Source organism: Rutidosis leptorrhynchoides, chromosome 2 (assembly GCF_046630445.1).
Source record: "Rutidosis leptorrhynchoides isolate AG116_Rl617_1_P2 chromosome 2, CSIRO_AGI_Rlap_v1, whole genome shotgun sequence".
Lineage (NCBI taxonomy): Eukaryota > Viridiplantae > Streptophyta > Magnoliopsida > Asterales > Asteraceae > Rutidosis > Rutidosis leptorrhynchoides.
The window spans coordinates 63,914,747-63,935,058 of NC_092334.1; the positions used below are offsets into that span (position 1 = coordinate 63,914,747).

Genomic DNA, 20,312 nt, shown 5'->3' on the forward strand with positions numbered 1-20,312 from the left:
TTCTTCTATATTGGAGCTTGATAATCATTTTTTTATTATGAAGACAGATAAACATAAGACAACATGGAATTAAAAAGTTCATAATATCAGAAATGCAGTTCTCCGCATCTTGCAGACCAGATATTAAACGACTTGATTATGCACCCAAATATTTTGAATGCACCTTCGATGATCTTTCTTCTTCATGACACCCTACACGAAGTAAACAAACATATACAATAATTTATAAATTAGGAAAGCTCGCTATATTATTTGGATTGTGTAATAATGGTTTTAGGAATGTAAACAGTTCTAGTACACTTACTGTTGGTATGAGATTTGGATTCCACCAGCATTGGGATCAGCAATCATGGAAAAGGATTCTTCTGATAAGTCAAGGTTACCTTGACAACCAGGCGGTGGGCACAAATCGGTGATCATTACAGTTATGGTTGGGGTAGATGTACAAGGGTGCGGAGTACCTAAGTTGGTCCCACCTGTACACGTCACTTGAAAATATTTCCCACAAACAGCTCCACCTTGATATAAATCTTCATTTGCAGCTGCTATCATAACTCCCATATCTTGGTACCCGAAACAGGCTGATGCTGCAGTAACAATAAAAACATACATGTTAATGATCAATGAGAAAAACAATTATGCATGTTCATGTATATGCCATTATACGAAATTTGAATTACGCAAGTATGGAGGGTCGTTGATGGTTCCGATCCCATTATCAGACGACCCGATACTCAGAAGGCTCATTATTACGAGAATGCCGGAGTATATCCTTAATGCCGGCATTATCGTGCTGATAGAGATATTAGATTAAAGGCTGTTTGCTTGTGATAATTTAAGTGCAAGTGATAGTAATTTATAGTGTGAAATATCAGTGGTTCAATGCAACATTGTCACTATTTCAGTAGGTTAAAAATTAGAATAAAATCAGGAATGCTGCGGCCACTAAACTACTACTCTAGTAGCTACATTGTGTTTGACAAAGATATTATTTTAAGAAAGAAAAAACATTATGTTTAAGTGGAGTCTTTGTTTTTCTGCAACAATTGTAACAAATAAACTGCTGGCCAATGAGAATAAGATGTAAACAATAAAAAGCAGTTAGTGACATAAATTGTTGTTATCGTTCATGACTTCATTCCATTACCCTTTGTTACTCAAGCCGTCCCCAAAGCGCAAGAATATTCCTTTGTTCTGTCAAGTATTCAAAGTTTTATATTATGTGTATATTTAATTAACTTTTTACTATTTATTACTCGTAATATTGTACGTATCTTGACGACGTGATAACTTATTATGTTATGTGCCATCTTATACACCTAACGCAAGTAAACATATCAAATTTATCTTATACACCTAACACAAAGTGAACATATCAAATTTTATACTACAATACCAATAACAATGAATATAACAGTATCAACGCACATAATGGAAGCCGGGATAATTCGAGTCACATTATGTAGTGAATTATTGGAGTTTTCGGGGACTAAGTGAGAATTCGAAAATAACAACACTTACACGATAATAGAATATACATTAATAAAAATTGATTCCCAGGTAACTATTAACAATTAACAATGTATTACGGAGTATTACAAAATAATTAGGAAATTTATTAAAAAATTACGAGTGACCCAACCCAAATTATTCAAAATAACCTCATTTCATAAAGTGTTTAACAATATGTCTTAAAAAAATCGTAATTACAATCATTGTGTTGTTGGTCAATAGAGGTTGGGAGTCTGATTCTTTGAGGCGACAACATTGCACACAATGATATACTTTAATCTTGAATTTCACCCAAAGTCGTCTTTCGCACATCGAGTTGCGGAGGCAGCGGGGATGGGGGTCTTACCGGCCATGACCTCGGATTGGTCCGGATTTTCCCCAGGGCATCAGTTGGGGCGGGTCATGTCCACCCCTAAGTGATCCCAAACTGCTGTTAAAAATACATAATTGTAAAAATGTCTCTCTCCACACACCAAACATGATGCGTGATGAACTGTATATGATGCTTGTTGCCAAGATAATCATCGAAAGTACTCCATTTATGGCGCAACACGCACCATACATAACACGGACCATCACGCACATGAGACATTTTTGCAATTACGTTTTTTTTAGAGTATGTTATTAAACACTTTACAGAATGAAGACATTTTAACCAATTTTCCAAAATAATAATTAAGGGTGGCCGTTTTAAATAAATAGAGAAACGTACGGTACTTGCACTCAATTCATACAAAAAGTAAATTTATAGTACAATATTTTATTTCGAAATGTCTCATATAAATTGTCCACCGTCAAATATGAAAACTAATTCAATCAGTTACCATGTTGTCTCTAATTATTAATTGAATTACAAGAGTGAGAGGAATTTCTTATTAATTAATTTTAATTGAGAGTAACATTATAAAGTAAAAAAATAGTACGGAGTATAATATAATGTGATAAATGAGATTTTTTGAATTGTTTTTCGTTTTGGTACAATTAAATTAGAACGGAATTGTAATACAACCTTTTCACTTTTTAAATAATAACTTTAAAAACTACTACTACTCCGTATTACTCCCTTCGTCCCATTACAAGTGTTCACTTACTTTTTGCACACAGTTTTAGAAAATCTCACTAATTTTATTTTACCACCAATCAGAAATCTTCTCTCTCTAAAATAATCTCTTCTTATTGGTTGAAGCACAAAGTGGACACTTGAAATGAAATATCCCAAAATGAAAATGTGGACACTTGTGGTGGGACGAAGATAATAGTATTAAGGTGAATAAAAAATGGCTAGAATATATATATATATATATATATATATATATATATATATATATATATATATATATATATATATATATATATAGTGAAAGGATCCCTAGAGAACTAGAGTATGTAGAGAATCCATAGAACTCATAGATTGAACTTCAATCTATGTGGAGATTGAGCTTCAATCTATGGAAAAAAAATACAATCTGGAAAAAAAATAAAAACTGCAAAAAAAAACAGCGAATCTGCACAGAAAAAAAAAGTGAATCTGCAAAAAAAAAAAAAAAACTGCAAAAAAACGTCAATCTGCACAAAAAAAAAGTCAAATCTGCACAGAAAAAAGTCGATCTGCAAAAAAAAAAAATGCAAAAAAAAACGCAGATTGACTCGATGCATAAAAAAAACTGAAAAAAGTCGATCTGTAAAAAAAAAAAAAAATGGAAAAAATCGTCAATCTGCACGCAGATTGACTGAATCTGCAAAAAAAAAAATCTGAACAGAAAAAAAAAATCTGAAAAAAAAAAATAATAAAAAAATATGTGAATCTGCACGCAGATTTAGTGAATCTGCACGAGTTCCATGAGTTCTCTACTACCATGAGTTCTCCATGGATCCTCGCCCTATATATATATATATATATATATATATATATATATATATATATATATATATATATATATATATATATATATGTATATGTAACATCATTATACAGTAATAACTCCGACACTCCGTATATAAAAGATCTCAACTTTTCCCGCCAAATTGAATAACATGGACTCAAAACCCTACAACATTCCCCCAAATCGATTATTCAATTCCACATAAGCGGGAAAATATCATCCACTAATTCATCACACCAGCACCAAACGAAACAAAAATGGTGAGTAAGAAGACGAAAACTAGAAGAACTGAATCTGAACTAGAAAACGACGACAAAAATGGCGACGGAGGTGTCGCAGAGTACGAGCAATCTCGAGAACAAAGAATCAAAGAAAACCTTGAACGGATGCATAAATTAGGGATCCTAGACCTTTCTCGTAACCTCAAACCTACTAAAACCCTAAAACCTAAAGTCATCCGTACTCAAAAACCACCCTCTTCTTCATCCGCCTCTCCCAGACGCTCTTCTAGGTCTACTTATTTTCTCTATTGTTTATTTCTTGTATTCACATCATTAATTGCAAAATGTTAGATTTTATCTGGTTGTTATTTGATGATGTATTGATGTTATATTCTACACTGGCTCGAGACATCGAAAATTAGGTTTTTGTGGAATTCAAAGGGGTGTTCATACGTTATGTTTACTAAAAGTGTAAATCAGTTGTTTATGTGGCTATCTTCTATGTGTTACTGTTACTGACTAGAGTTTTAGGGTTACTGAATGTGTGTGAAGGTGTGATAAGTAAATTTATTTTACTAATTTTGTAACCTTGTTCACAATATTACATGATTTTTTGTCCAACTAGCATGACATTAGTTGTTCTTATATTTTCTATTTTTTTGACGGTTTATAGGATAAAGACCATCCCATCGGTTTGTTATGTTGAAAAGCGCGAAAAAAAGGAAAAGGTTATCAAAGATGTCATAATAGTAATCAAAGAAGGTTCAAAACCTGAGGTTTATACTGAAGAGCATGAAAAGATGTTGGGTGATTACAAAGAAACATGGACACTGATGGTGGATGGATATGATGATGAAGGGAATCGTATGTATGATGCATACGATGGAAAAAGCTGTCATCAATGCAGGTATGAAGTTTTTATTCTTTCCTATCTGAGCTAAGTCAAACTGCAAATACTTAATTATGTTGCAAGAGAAACATGTGCCATTAATATTCTTTGACACATTATCATATGTATAAATGTAAAGGTGTGTATGAGCTTATTCAGTGTAAATGTTGAATGTATATACTCAGCTACCAATTCATATTTTTCAGGCAAAAGACGATAGGTCTACGTACTAAATGCAGCAAATGTAAGGGTGTCCAAGGCCAGTTCTGTGGTGATTGCTTGTTCACGAGGTTAAGTACAAGATTAATTGATATTCACTGAAATAGACACGAGCTTTGCCTCCTATTTTATATCCAAACTATAATTCACTTTCATAAAGGCAAAAAAGATATTCTGCTTTCACGGACGTACCCAAAGAAAAAGGCTTTATGAATCACATTATGTCTCTAATAAAATCTTACTATCAATAATGTTGGAGTATAATTACATGATTGATAATTTTTTGTTCGAGGGTTTAGGGTTGCAGCTATTAAGCTTTGCAACTAAGCTTCACCTATTATCTTTATGATTGATAATTTTCTTTGTTTCTATATCTAGATATGGAGAGAATGTTCTAGAAGCAACTGCGAATCGAAATTGGGTTTGTCCTGTCTGTAGGGATATATGCAACTGTAGTCGTTGTCGCAGAGTTAAAGGATGGGAACCGACAGGAAATCTTTACAGGAAGGTAACCCTCGTTAGACGTACTAATTTTTTCAGAGTTGAAACTGTATATGTGGTTTGACTCTTTTATCTCTAATTCTCTATCATATCTCAAAATTGAGGTATTCTGTGGACAAAAGTTGATATTATCACTATACAACAATTATTATTCATGGTTAGAGATGTAAAATATAGCTTTGGGTGGATGGTTTAACATGTTTTAAGTTTATCGTTGTTCCACTAAAGCAAGTCTTTCGAGAGTTATATAAAAATTGAGTTTTGATGTTGTTTTGACAACAGAAGTAGCAAGTAGTAATATTGTCTGTTTGAATTGTCAGGCGTTAAAACTTGGTTTCAAATCAGTGGCTCATTATCTCATTCACACTCGAGGTCCTCATGGAAAGCAAGAAGAGATAACTGATGTAACTTTGGGTTCTCCATCAGATAAAGAAGACGATAATATGGATGATGATACCAAACATGCTGCGATTGAGGAAAACATCAAACATCAGGATCAGCTACGTAAAGAAGATGACGATGATGATTCAGATTATAAATCTGATCCTCTTGATGATGATAACGACGATGATAACGATGATGAAGACGATTCAAGTGAGACTGATTAGACTGCTTGATAGGTTATTTCGGTTTTTAAAGTGAATCATGTTTTGGGTATCAGAAGTAATCATAACTAGCCTATTTCTTTTGATAGTGTCGAGTTAGAAGACTGGAAACACAGGTAAGTGATTAGTTTCTAAGGTTTTAGAAACATGTAAGCCAAACAGTTGCACTGTTTTTGCGGTTAGGTGCACCATCTTTTTTCCCAGCCAACATATCTTTGTTGATATGTGTGTTTTTATTACTAAGTAATAGATGTGTGTTTTTGCATATTTGTCCTCATACTCACTATAGATTTTTCCTTTGATGGGGTTTATATAAATTCTATAGCATATTCATATGTGATATAGAAATCACACGCGATTCGTAATGAATGGGTAAAATTGACATTGGAAGCATGTTTTCTTAACTTTGTTGGCTACTACTCCTATTCCATTTGTTATGACTTGTTGGTTCCTTGGACTGTTTGTATAACGTTCTTCGGCAATCACTCAAGTTTCGTTAAGATGTAGTTGTGAGGACATATTCAAATTTCAATGGTTGCATAGGTTGTTTTGCTTAGATAAATGATATGTTTAGAAGCTGTTAGGGTTTATTTTAATTGTCATTTGCAAATAGATCGTAGGATCTAATCATTTAAGCGGATTTGTGGAAATCTGCATCAGTTGTAATCCTTTTGATCTTTGAATCTTTCTATTAAAATTTTTGTTTTAACCGTAATTAATTATATGACTTGTTGGTTATGTAATGAAGAGAAATTGAAAATGAGTCGCAAGTACTTTTTGAGAAAGACTTGACTGGTTTGTTATCTAATGAAGAGAACTTGAAAAATGAGACATAGACTCGTAGGTACTTTTAGAGAACGATTTGAGGAACATGTTTGACGAGATAAATCAATTACAACGAGTATATTTGAGTAAATAGTATTTGTCATTTTTTGTACCTCAGTAATTAGTAATAGTATATTATTATTTATCATTTTTTTACCTTAGTAATTAGTAATAGTATTTATCATTTTTAGTATCTTAAAAAGAAAAAATCTTAGTAGTTATTCGTTTTGAAGAACATTTGTTTTGACTCTAAAATGTAAGACGAGTATGATCATTGATGTAATTTCCAATTTTTTACTTTTTCGTGAAAAAATTGTTATCCATTTTATTCATGTTTTTTGCTATAAAAAAAAAAAAAAAAAAAATGTGTTTTGACTCTAAAATTTATATGAGCTTTTAAAGTTCCAATTTAGTCTCTAAATTTTACAATTCGTTATTTGGGGGTTTGATATGTACATAAACTATTTTTGCTATGTACATAACCAATTATGCTTTAAAATATTGTACTGTACAACACTTTAAAACATAATTGGTTATGTACATAACAAAAATAGTTGTGTACATATCACCACCCTTCATTATTTTGATATCATAAAAACTCGCTCATATTCATTTTTTGAAATACTAAAATCACATCATAAGTTTAAGAAAATTGTATAACCCTTTTGGTTGGGTTGCTCGGTTTCTTTTTTATGCTTGACGTTTAGCTCCTTTATGCCAAAGCCTTTTCCAGCATGATGATACTTCCTCTTTTGTTTCAAACCCGTTGTCGCTACCATCGATCCATTTTACCTACGATTAGCTTCGTTTAACGGACACTTTTCGGTTTTGACCCGCTCAATAGAGGGTCACTACACAACTTTGTTTTGTTTTCTCGCGTTTCTGTGGATTTGGGTTCGTAGTATGAGTAGTAGATTTGGGTGATTTCTTGGTTGGATTTAGTTTGTGGTTTGCTATGGTAGTTGCTGATGGTTTCTTGTTGTTTAGTTTGATTTATCGATATATGCGATGTTTGGTTGGTGTCGAGAGACTTGGTGAGCCGATTGAATGGTTTGTTCGTTGCTCATGGATCACATTTTCTCATGTACTTCGCTTTGGACTCTTCGTGGTGTTTTTTGTTACTTGATTTCGATTTTCTTCCTACATCTCGTTGAAGCACCACCTTGGCTTAATGAGTCTTTACTGTTTTTAGTTTCTTCGGCGCCTGGCTGTGTTTCCTGTTTGTAAGTGTTTGACAGGTTTGGGCCCCTTTTTCAAAGTGTCATATTTCACATGACCTATATTGAAATGTCCCGTTCATATTGATTATAAACGTTCCATATTAATTGATTTCGTTGCGAGGTTTTGACTTCTATATGAGACGTTTTTCAAAGACTGCATTCGTTTTTAAAACAAACCATAACCTTTATTTTATCGACAAGGTTTAAAGGACACCACCTAGATTATCAGAAATGATAATCTAAAAATATCGCACTTACACACTACCAATACATATTGGTTTACAATATTAATATGTTACAAGAAAGTAAATTTCGAATGCAGTTTTAAACAATATTATACAAGCATGCTGACTCCAAATCTTGTCCAGATATTAGCATGCAACAGCGGAAGCTCTTAATAATCACCTGAGAATAAACATGCTTTAAACGTCAACAAAAATGTTGGTGAGTTATAGGTTTAACCTATATATTTATCAAATCGTAATAATAGACCACAAGATTTCATATTTCAATACGCATCCCATACATAGAGATAAAAATCATTCATATGGTGAACATCTGGTAACCGACATTAACAAGATGCATATAAGAATATCCCCATCATTCCGGGACATCCATCGGACATGATATAAAACTCGAAGTACTAAAGCATCCGGTACTTTGGATGGGGTTTGTTAGGCCCAATAGATCTATCTTTAGGATTCGCGTCAATTAGGCGTGCACAAATTCTCAAAATTAGTGATGTTCTCTAATTCTTAGGCTACCAAGGAAAAAGGGGCATATTCGGCTTCGATCATTCAACCATAGAAAGTAGTTTCATGTACTTGTGTCTATTTTGTAAAACATTTATAAAGCTGCATGTATTCTCATCCCAAAAATATTAGATTTTAAAAGTGGGACTATAACTCACTTTCACAGATTTTTACTTCGTCGGGAAGGAAGACTTGGCCACTGGTCGATTCACGAACCTATAACAAATATGTACATATATATCAAAGTATGTTCAAAATATATTTACAAAATTTTTAATACATTTTTGATGTTTTAAGTTTATTAAGTCAGCTGTCCTCGTTAGTAACCTACAACTAGTTGTCCAAAGTTAGATGTACAGAAATAAATTGATATATATTATCTTGAATCAATCCACGACCCAGTGTATACACGTCTCAGGCTAAATCACAACTCAAAGTATATATATTTTTGGAATCAACCTCAACCCTGTATAGCTAACTCCAACATTACTGCATATAGAGTGTCTATGTTTGTTCCAAATAATATATATACATGGGTCGATATGATATGTCAAAACATTTGCATACGTGTATATGGTATCCCAAGATTACATAATATATTAGAATACATGTATAATACAATATAAGTTAGCTAGGATATGATTAATATAGATTTGTTACAATATTTCCCGTAGCTACAACAATAAAAAAAAATATCCAATCTTGTTTTACCCATAACTTCTTCGTTTTAAATCCGTTTTGAGTGAATCAAATTGCTATGGTTTCATATTGAACTCTATTTTATGAATCTAAACAGAAAAAGTATAGGTTTATAGTCGGAAATATAAGTTACAAGTCGTTTTTGTAAGAGATAGTCATTTCAGTCGAAAGAACGACATCTTGATGACCATTTTGAAAATATACTTTCATTTTGAGTTTAACCATGATTTTTGGATATAGTTTCATGTTCATAAGAAAAATCATTTTCCTAGAAGAACAACTTTTAAATCAAAGTTTATCATAGTTTTTAATTATCAAACCCAAAACAGCCCGCGGTGTTACTACGACGGCGTATGTCCGGTTTTACGGTGTTTTTCGTGTTTCCAGGTTTTAAATCATTAAGTTAGCATATCATATAGATATAGAACATGTGTTTAGTTGATTTTAAAATTCAAGTTAGAAGGATTAACTTTTATTTGCGAACAAGTTTAGAATTAAATAAACTATGTTCTAGTGATTTCAAGTTTAAACCTTCGAATAAGGTAGTTTTATATATATGAATCGAATGATGTTATGAACATCATTACTACCTCAGGTTTTGTCCTACTGGAAATGAGAAAAATAGATCTAGCTTCAAAGGATCCTTGGATGGCTTGAAAGTTCTTGAAGCAGAATCATGACACGAAAACAAGTTCAAGTAAGATTTCCACTCGAAATAAGATTGTTATAGTTATAGAAATTGAATCAAAGTTTGAATATGAGTATTACCTTATATTAGAAAGATATCTTACTGTAAATAAGAAAGATTTCTTGAGGTTGGATGATCACTTTACAAGATTTGAAGTAAGCTAGCAAACTTGGAAGTATTCTTGATTTTATGAAACTAGAACTTATAGAATTTATGAAGAACACTTAGAACTTGAAGATAGAACTTGAGAGAGATCAATTAGATGAAGAAAATTGAAGAATGAAAGTGTTTGTAGGTGTTTTTGGTCGTTGGTATATGGATTAGATATAAAGGATGTGTAATTTTATTTACATGTAAATAAGTCATGAATGATTACTAATATTTTTGTAATTTTATGAGATATTTCATGCTAGTTGCCAAATGATGGTTCCCACATGTGTTAGGTGACTCACATGGGCTTCTAAGAGCTGATCATTGGAGTGTATATACCAATAGTACATACATCTAAAAGCTGTGTATTGTACGAGTACGAATACGGGTGCATACGAGTAGAATTGTTGATGAAACTGAACGAGGATGTAATTGTAAGCATTTTTGTTAAGTAGAAGTATTTTGATAAGTGTCTTGAAGTCTTTCAAAAGTGTATGAATACATATTAAAACACTACATGTATATACATTTTAACTGAGTCGTTAAGTCATCGTTAGTCGTTACATGTAAATGTTGTTTTGAAACCTTTAGGTTAACGATCTTGTTAAATGTTGTTAACCCATTATTTATTATATCTAAAGAGATGTTAAATTATTACATTATCATGATATTATGATATATTAATATATCTTAGTATGATATATATACAGGTAAATGTTGTTACAACGATAATCGTTACATATATGTCTCGTTTAGAAATCATTAAGTTAGTAGTCTTGTTTTTACATATGTAGTTCATTGTTAATACACTTAATGACATGTTTACTTATCATTTATCATGATTAAACATAGTGTATAAATATCTTAATATGATTCATATGTATTTAGTAAGACGTTGTTATAACGATAATCGTTATATATATCGTTTCGAGTTTCTTAATTCAATAAACTCAATTTTATGTATATAACTCATTGTTAAAATACCTAATGAGATACTTACTTATCATAATATCATGTTAACTATATATATAATCATATATATGTCATCATATAGTTTTTACAAGTTTTAACGTTCGTGAATCACCGATCAACTTGGGTGGTCAATTGTCTATATGAAACCTATTTAAATTAATCAAGTCTTAACAAGTTTGATTGCTTAACATATTGGAAACACTTAATCATATAAATAACAATTTAATTTAATATATATAAACATGGAAAAGTTCGGGTCACTACAGCACCTACCCGTTAAATAAATTTCGTCCCGAAATTTTAAGCAGTTGGAGGTGTTGTCGTATCTTCTGGAAATAATTGCGGGTATTTCTTCTTCATCTGATCTTCTTGTTCCCAGGTGAACTCGGGTTCTCTATGAGCATTCCATCGAACCTTAACAATTGGTATTTTGTTTTGCTTAAGTCTTTTAACCTCACGATCCATTATTTCGACGGGTTCTTCGATAAATTGAAGTTTTTCGTTGATTTGGATTTCGTCTAACGGAATAGTGAGATCTTCTTTAGCAAAACATTTCTTCAAATTCGAGACGTGGAAAGTGTTATGTACAGCCGCGAGTTGTTGAGGTAACTCAAGTCGGTAAGCTACTGGTCCGACGCGATCAATAACCTTGAATGGTCCAATATACCTTGGGTTTAATTTCCCTCGTTTACCAAATCGAACAACGCCTTTACAAGGTGCAGCTTTAAGCATGACCATCTCTCCAATTTCAAATTCTATATCTTTTCTTTTAATGTCAGCGTAGCTCTTTTGTCGACTTTGGGCGGTTTTCAACTGTTGTTGAATTTGGATGATCTTCTCGGTAGTTTCTTGTATTATCTCTGGACCCGCAATCTATCTATCCCCCACTTCACTCCAACAAATCGGAGACCTGCACTTTCTATCATAAAGTGCTTCAAACGGTGCCATCTCAATGCTTGAATGGTAGCTGTTGTTGTAGGAAAATTCTGCTAACGGTAGATGTCGATCCTAACTGTTTCCGAAATCAATAACACATGCTCGTAGCATGTCTTCAAGCGTTTGTATCGTCCTTTAGCTCTGCCTATCAGTTTGTGGATGATAGGCAGTACTCATGTCTAGACGAGTTCCTAATGCTTGCTGTAATGTCTGCCAGAATCTTGAAATAAATCTGCCATCCCTATCAGAGATAATAGAGATTGGTATTCCATGTCTGGAGATGACTTCCTTCAAATACAATCGTGTTAACTTCTCCATCTTGTCATCTTCTCTTATTGGAAGGAAATGTGCTGATTTGGTGAGACGATCAACTATTACCCAAATAGTATCAAAATCACTGGCAGTCCTTGGCAATTTAGTGATGAAATCCATGGTAATGTTTTCCCATTTCCATTCCGGGATTTCGGGTTATTGAAGTAGACCTGATGGTTTCTGATGCTCCGCTTTGACCTTAGAACACGTCAAATATTCTCCTACGTATTTAGAAACATCGGCTTTCATACCCGGCCACCAAAAATGTTTCTTGAGATCCTTGTACATCTTCCCCGTTCCAGGGTGTATTGAGTATCTGGTTTTATGAGCTTCTCTAAGTACCATTTCTCCCATCTCTCCAAATTTTGGTACCCAAATTCTTTCAGCCCTATACCGGGTTCCGTCTTCTCGAATATCAAGATGCTTCTCCGATCCTTTGGGTATTTCATCCTTTAAATTTCCCTCTTTTAAAACTCCTTGTTGCGCCTCCTTTATTTGAGTAGTAAGGTTATTGTGAATTATTATATTCATAGCTTTTACTCGAATGGGTTCTCTGTCCTTTCTGCTCAAGGCGTCGGCTACCACATTTACCTCCCCCGGGTGATAACGAATCTCAAAGTCGTAATCATTCAACAATTCAATCCATCTGCGCTGCCTCATGTTCAGTTGTTTCTGATTAAATATGTGCTGAAGACTTTTGTGGTCGGTATATATAATACTTTTGACCCCATATAAGTAGTGTCTCCAAGTCTTTAATGCAAAAACAACCGCGCCTAATTCCAAATCATGCGTCGTATAATTCTGCTCGTGAATCTTCAATTGTCTAGACGCATAAGCAATTACTTTCGTTCGTTGCATTAATACACAACTGAGACCTTGCTTTGAGGCGTCACAATATATCACAAAATCATCATTCCCTTCAGGTAATGACAATATAGGTGTTGTAGTTAACTTTTTCTTTAATAATTGAAACGCCTTTTCTTGTTCCTCCTTCCATTCAAATTTTCTCCCTTTATGCGTTAATGCAGTCAAGGGTTTTGCTATTCTGGAAAAATCTTGGATGAACCTTTTGTAGTAACCAGCTAGTCCTAAAAATTGGCGTATATGCTTCGGAGTTTTCGGGGTTTTCCACTTTTCAACAGTTTCAATCTTTGCTGGATCCACCTGAATACCTTCTTTGTTCACTATGTGACCGAAATGCACACTTTGAAAACTTAGCGTACAGTTTTTCTTAGCACATGCACACTTTGAAAACTTAGCGTACAGTTTTTCTTTCCTCAGCAACTCTAGTACTTTTCTCAAATGTTCTTCGTGCTCTTGATCATTCTTCGAGTAAATAAATATGTCATTGATAATGCTAAAAACGAACATATATTTCATATCATTGAAGACGCAATTGTTCTATTTACAAGTGATATTCGTTTAAATAATAAAAGGTGAAGACAAAAGACAGATTCGACGAATTGAAGACGCAAACGACCAAAAAGCTCAAAAGTACAAAATACAATCAAAGTGGTTCAAATTATTAATGAGAAACGTCTCAAAATTACAAGAGTACAAGACGCAAAACGTAAAGTACACGATATTAAATCGTACGAAAGGACGTTCGAAAATCCGGAACCGGGACCTGAGTCAACTTTCAACGTTCGACGCAACGGATAAAAAATTACAAGTCAACTATGTACAAGAATATAATATAATATATATATAATTATATAAATTATATATATATTATATATATATATATTAAAAAAATTACAGCAGCCCACGTTTAAATCAAAGAGTGAGCTGGAATCCACATATCCGCACTCGCGGTACTTTTGTGAAGGAAACTACCGCACTCTCGGTACTCTACAGTACGAAGTGGGCCTATAAAAGGCAACGAATTCTGCACCAAAAACACATATTTTTCCTTCATCTATCACAACGTATTTATATATATATATATATTTATATTTTAATTTTAATTTTAAATTCTAATAATAAGGGTATGTTAGCGATTGTTGTAAGGGTGTAAGTCGAAATACTGTCCGTGTAACGCTACGCTATTTTTAATCACTGTAAGTTATGGTTAATGTTATTTTTAAATTAATGCCTCGTAGCTAAGTTATTATTATGCTTATTTAATACCGAAGTAATCATGATGTTGGGCTAAAAATATTAAAATTGGGTAATTGGGCTTTGTACCATAATTGGGGTTTGGACAAAAGAACGACACTTGTGGAAATTAGACTATGGGCTATTAATGGGCTTTATATTTGTTTAACTAAATGATAGTTTATTAATTTTAATATAAAGATTTACAATTGGACGTACCTAGAAATAACTATATACACTCAATCGGACACGATGGACGGGATATTTATATGTACGAATAATCGTTCATTTAACCGGACACGGGAATGGATTAATAGTTAATAGACTTATTAAAACATGGATGAAATTATGTACAAGGACACTTGGCATAATTGATAACAAAGTATTAAAACCTTGGGTTACACGCAGTCGATAACCTGGTGTAATTATTAAACAAAGTATTAAAACCTTGTTACAGTTTAAGTCCCCAATTAGTTGGAATATTTGACTTCGGATATAAGGATAATTTGACGAGGACACTCGCACTTTATATTTATGACTGATGGACTGTTATGGACAAAAACCAGACGGACATATTAAATAATCCAGGACAAAGGACAATTAACCCATGGGAATAAAATCAACACGTCAAACATCATGATTACGGAAGTTTAAATAAGCATAATTCCTTTATTTTCATATTTAATTGCACTTCTAATTATCGCACTTTTATTTATTGTCATTGTATTTAATTGCACTTTTAATTATCGTACTCTTTAATTATTGCAATTTTATTTTATCGCACTTTTATTTTATCGCACTTTCGTTATCATTATTTACTTTACGTTTTAAATTAAGTCTTTTATATAATTAATATTTTACATTAGGTTTTAAGTGCGACTAAAGTTTTAAAATCGACAAACCGGTCATTAAACGGTAAAAATCCCATTTTATAATAATAATATTACTTATATATATATTTGTATTTTTATAAGTTAAAACTGTGACAACCCGAAAATTTCCAACCAAATTTAAACTTTAATCTTTATATGTTTCCGACACGATATGCAATATTTGTTAAGTTAAATTTCAAGAATTTTAAACTATGTTCATACATTCATTCAACCTCGACCAAGTTCCAACGATTCACGAACCATTAAACGAATATGATTATATATGTATATGTGTATATATATTATAACTTGAAACATAAACAAAATATTAGATTAAATACTTTATATGATTGTATCTGTTTCAAAATGTTTATCAATGGAATTAGAAGATAAGATCAAATGATTGAATTATCAGATATATTGAATTATGATTACAAGTCTCTGTTGAAAGGCCCACGTTGATTTGAGAAATCTTTCCATTTTAACAATATTCGGAAAATGGTAAAGTGATTTATAAATAAGAACAAATTGTCAATCATTGAGAACTAGACAAAGGATAGTGGAAGATTGAATCTCATAAAGACTCGATTGATCTATTTAGTTTCAAACGTACAAAAACGTTTTCAGTTTAAAAAGAACTTTATTATTAAAACGTATATAACTTTTATAAATATCTAGGACCACTTTTGACAACTCATTACTTAACTAGTATGATAAAGATAACGATATTTATATTTTATTTTATTAAATATATATAACAATTTAAATTAATATTATATATTTATACGCGTATTATACGTACATAGTTTTATACTTTTACTGTACTTAAACTTTACCTTTACTTTATTTTTACTTTACTTTAACTTTAATAATTCACTTTAATAATTCATACTTTAATAATTCACTTTAATAATTCATACTTTAATAATTCACTTTAATAATTCATACTTTAATAATTTACTTTAATAATTCAAAAATCTATTATAAATAGAATTCAATAGGTTTCATTATTTCATAGAAACTTGAAAATATTTTTCTCTAAACTCTCTCAATCGATTTACATATATATATTTACTTCGTATTATTTCAAGATATTATTAGTATACATAAAATATTACGACGGAGTGCTGTCAGAGTGATTTCAAAATTGTTTTTCGAGTGGGATAGGATTAAGGAAATTATGGGTTATAGCTATGGAGGTGATTGAGTATGGTTCATGGGTATGCTCGTGAGGTCAATATAGTGTTTATCATTTCCGTTGCGTCTACGTACCTTTCCTGCAATATTGAATCTCAATATTGATACGTGAGTACTCATAATTTAACTTTTACATACTAATAGTGTATCCCTGACTAGTGCTCGAGTATTTAGGATTATGCATGCTTGTACTTTTGATAGTGCCATTAGACAGGTTAGGTTGAATGTTGAATTAGTTACACTTGCGGTTGAGATAAGGTATAAGATATGCATATCCTTGGAAAGCTAGCGAAAAATTAAGAACTTTTCCTTTAGATATCGAATGGTTTCGATGAACGGATTAGAAGTTATAATCAATTGAATTTTCGATATTTTTATTAAAAATGATTATTATTATCGTCGTTTTTATCGTCGTTCTAGTTTTATCTTATTATTATCATTATTATTATCTTTATCAATAAAAGGGATTTATCATTAAAAATTGTTATTTTTTTTATTATTACTATCGTTATTATCGTTAAAGTTATAATTAGTATTATTATTATTATCCAATTATTATTATTATTATTATTATTATTATTATTGGTATTATTATTATTATTATTATCATTATTAATATATATATCATTATTTAAAAATGGTTATTGTTATTGTTATTATTATTATTACTATATTATCATTAAGATAATTATTAGTATTATCGTTAATAATGTTATAGTAACTATCATTATTAATATTAGTGTAATTAAAACAAATATTTGTAACACCTAATTATTTTGATTACTATTATTATCATTATTATGAACACGATATAAAAGACGATTAAAAGCTATTAAACGAAACGATTAGGAAATAATGGGTAAGAGTATCATGATGAAATTAAAATATTATAAGATATTGATTTAGATAAAATTATCGTTCTTATTATTTTTATCAATACAATTATTATTAAAAGTATCGTTAGTATTAAAACTATCATTTTAACAAAAATTATCATTTTAATAGAAATGTCATTGTTACTATAAAATATCATTATTATTATTATTTTAAATATAATTATTATTTTAAAGATAATATTAAAAATTATCGTAAATATTAAAGTTATCATAATTAGAATTATCGTTTTATCATAACATCATCTTAGTAATTATAAATATTGATATTTTTATAATAATAATTATTATTACAAAATAATACAACTTTTACTTACTATCATTATAGATATTATTTTATAAAATAAATATGTGATACAAACATATTTTACTACGTGTAATAACTTACTTTAATAATACCTATCATATTATCTTTATGATATTAAATGAACCCTATAAATTTTATTACTTAATATATATAAAAGTATATTTTATTATATAAATTTAATATAAAATTTTATTTATTAATAAATAAATTATATTATTTACTCTAATAAATCTTTTAAAAATATTTAAAAATATAAAACAACGATATTTAAACTATATATTAATCATGTATAGATTTTTGGAAATTATTTTGAGTCAAATTTACTTTTGTTGACTTTTGCATATTAGTCTCGAGCATTAGGATTGTGGTACACTATGACTTGACCTAATTTGTTAGACAAATATTGACCAACACATAAATATATATAATTAATTTAGGTTCGTGAATCCGAGGCCAACCTTGCACTTGTTCAATGACGTTATATGTATTTTTACTACGAAATACAGTATGGTGAGTTTCATTTGCTCCCTTTTTAATTGCTTTTGCAATATATATTTTTGGGCTGAGAATACATGCGCTGTTTTATAAATGTTTTACGAAGTAGGCACAAGTACTAAAACTAATTCTATGTGGGTTTAAACCAGAAATATACCCTTAGCTTGGTAACATTAAACTACTTGTCTATGTACGGTAGGCGCGAATCCTAAAGATAGATCTATTGGGCCTAACAAACCCCATCCAAAGTACCGGATGCTTTAGTACTTCGAAATTTATATCATGTCCGAAGGAGGATCCCGGAATGATAGGGGATATTCTTATATGTATCTAGTTAATGTCGGTTACCAGGTGTTCACCATATGAATGATTATTTTTGTCTCTATGCATGGGACGTATATTTATGAGAACTGGAAATGAAATTCTTGTTGTCTATTAAAATGATGAAAATAAATGATTATGATAAACTAATGAACTCACCAACCTTTTGGTTGACACTTTAAAGCATGTTTATTCTCAGGTGTTAAAGAAATCTTCCGCTGTGCATTTGCTCATTTTAAAGATATTACTTGGAGTCTTTCATAGCATATTTCGAAGAACGTTGCATTCGAGTCATTGAGTTCATCAAAGATTATTATTAAATCAATTTATAGTTGGATAGTGGATATTATGAAATGGTATGCATGCCTGTCAATTTTCGATGTAAAGAAAGATTGTCTTTTAAAAACGAATGCAATGTTTGTAAAATGTATCATATAGAGGTCAAATACCTCGCAATGTAATCAACTATTGCGAATCGTTTATAATGTATATGAACGGGTCCTTTCAGTTGGTATCAGAGCGGTGGTCTTAGCGAACCAGGTCTGCATTAGTGTGTCTAACTGATAAGTCGATAGGATGCATTAGTGAGTCTGGACTTCGACCGTGTCTGCATGTCAAAAGTTTTGCTTATCATTTTGTGTCAAAAATTAACTACTTATCATCCTCAGAAAATTACCTGCTTATCATTTTTAGTCTAAGACACGTCTTGCTGCATTGATTGCATGAATAGTGTATAGACAAAAATTCATATCTTAGCATATCTGCTAAATCATATCTTATCGTATCTGTTACTTTAACCTTTGCCTGACATATCCCGCAAAGTCCTCCGTAATCTACGGAATCTTTTGATATATATATATATATATATATATATATATATATATATATATATATATATATATATATATATATATATATATATATATATATATATATATATATATATATATATATATATTCTATGTAATTAGAATACCATCCGTTAGCCAAAATCATTTCATATCGAAAAAAAAAATCCTTTATCCAATCGTACGAAATGGAATTCGTCATCAGTTCAAGTCACTCAGATTCCGAAATGGAATCCCATTCAAGCTCCGAAAGTAATGTGACCGGAATAGATCAACCAATCAGTCATCACCTATTCTGGATGAATTGGGGATGGGTTCGTAGCCTCCTCAATCATTGGAGACAAGAAGAAGGTGATCCCTTCCATCCACCACATTGCCCTCTTGACGAAGAACCTGAAGCACTTACCGGCGAACCTGTCCGAAACACCTTGTTCTCGCTCATTTCCAGAGTATCTCGTCACGATTATATACTACATCAAATTTTAGATTTTATTTATCCGCTCGTCCGAACCGACAATCACCCCGGTGTAATAGAAGAAGTCAACGAGCTTCGCGCTCGGGTAGTGGCTTTGGAGAATATGGTGCAGAGATTACAAACACTAGTAGCAGCATCAGCAGCATAACCAGTACCACCATCATCAACGCCAACAGTACCATTACCACCTCCAACCACAACCGCGTCGTAAACCTCAACTTCACAATCTGTCCCACGAGCATCAACGTCATACGCACCATAGATACCAAGGAGTACCAACAACAATAACTGATGAAGTATTAATTCATAACTTCATTGGAGAAACATTCCGCGGCGATTATGTAATCTCTAAAGTCTTAGAGATTATCTAATCTAGCCCTAACCATAAATCAGTTAAGCGAACCAAAAATGATAGAAGGAAGA

At 31.5% G+C, this 20,312-nt stretch overlaps 2 protein-coding genes across 2 annotated transcripts; one reads left to right on the forward strand and one right to left on the reverse strand.

Moving 5' to 3' along the window:
• Nucleotides 1-300: 300 nt before the first annotated feature.
• Nucleotides 301-786, reverse strand: LOC139890949 (EG45-like domain containing protein). The gene is made up of 2 exons (XM_071873880.1): nucleotides 681-786; nucleotides 301-587 (listed from the first exon to the last, which is right to left on the reverse strand). Exons 1-2 carry the CDS (start codon nucleotides 784-786, stop codon nucleotides 301-303), a joined length of 393 nt encoding a protein of 130 aa, XP_071729981.1.
• Nucleotides 787-3,652: 2,866 nt separating this feature from the next.
• Nucleotides 3,653-5,852, forward strand: LOC139887933 (uncharacterized). The gene is made up of 5 exons (XM_071870979.1): nucleotides 3,653-3,906; nucleotides 4,290-4,523; nucleotides 4,712-4,795; nucleotides 5,103-5,232; nucleotides 5,546-5,852. Exons 1-5 carry the CDS (start codon nucleotides 3,653-3,655, stop codon nucleotides 5,831-5,833), a joined length of 990 nt encoding a protein of 329 aa, XP_071727080.1. The 3' UTR covers nucleotides 5,834-5,852.
• Nucleotides 5,853-20,312: the final 14,460 nt, after the last annotated feature.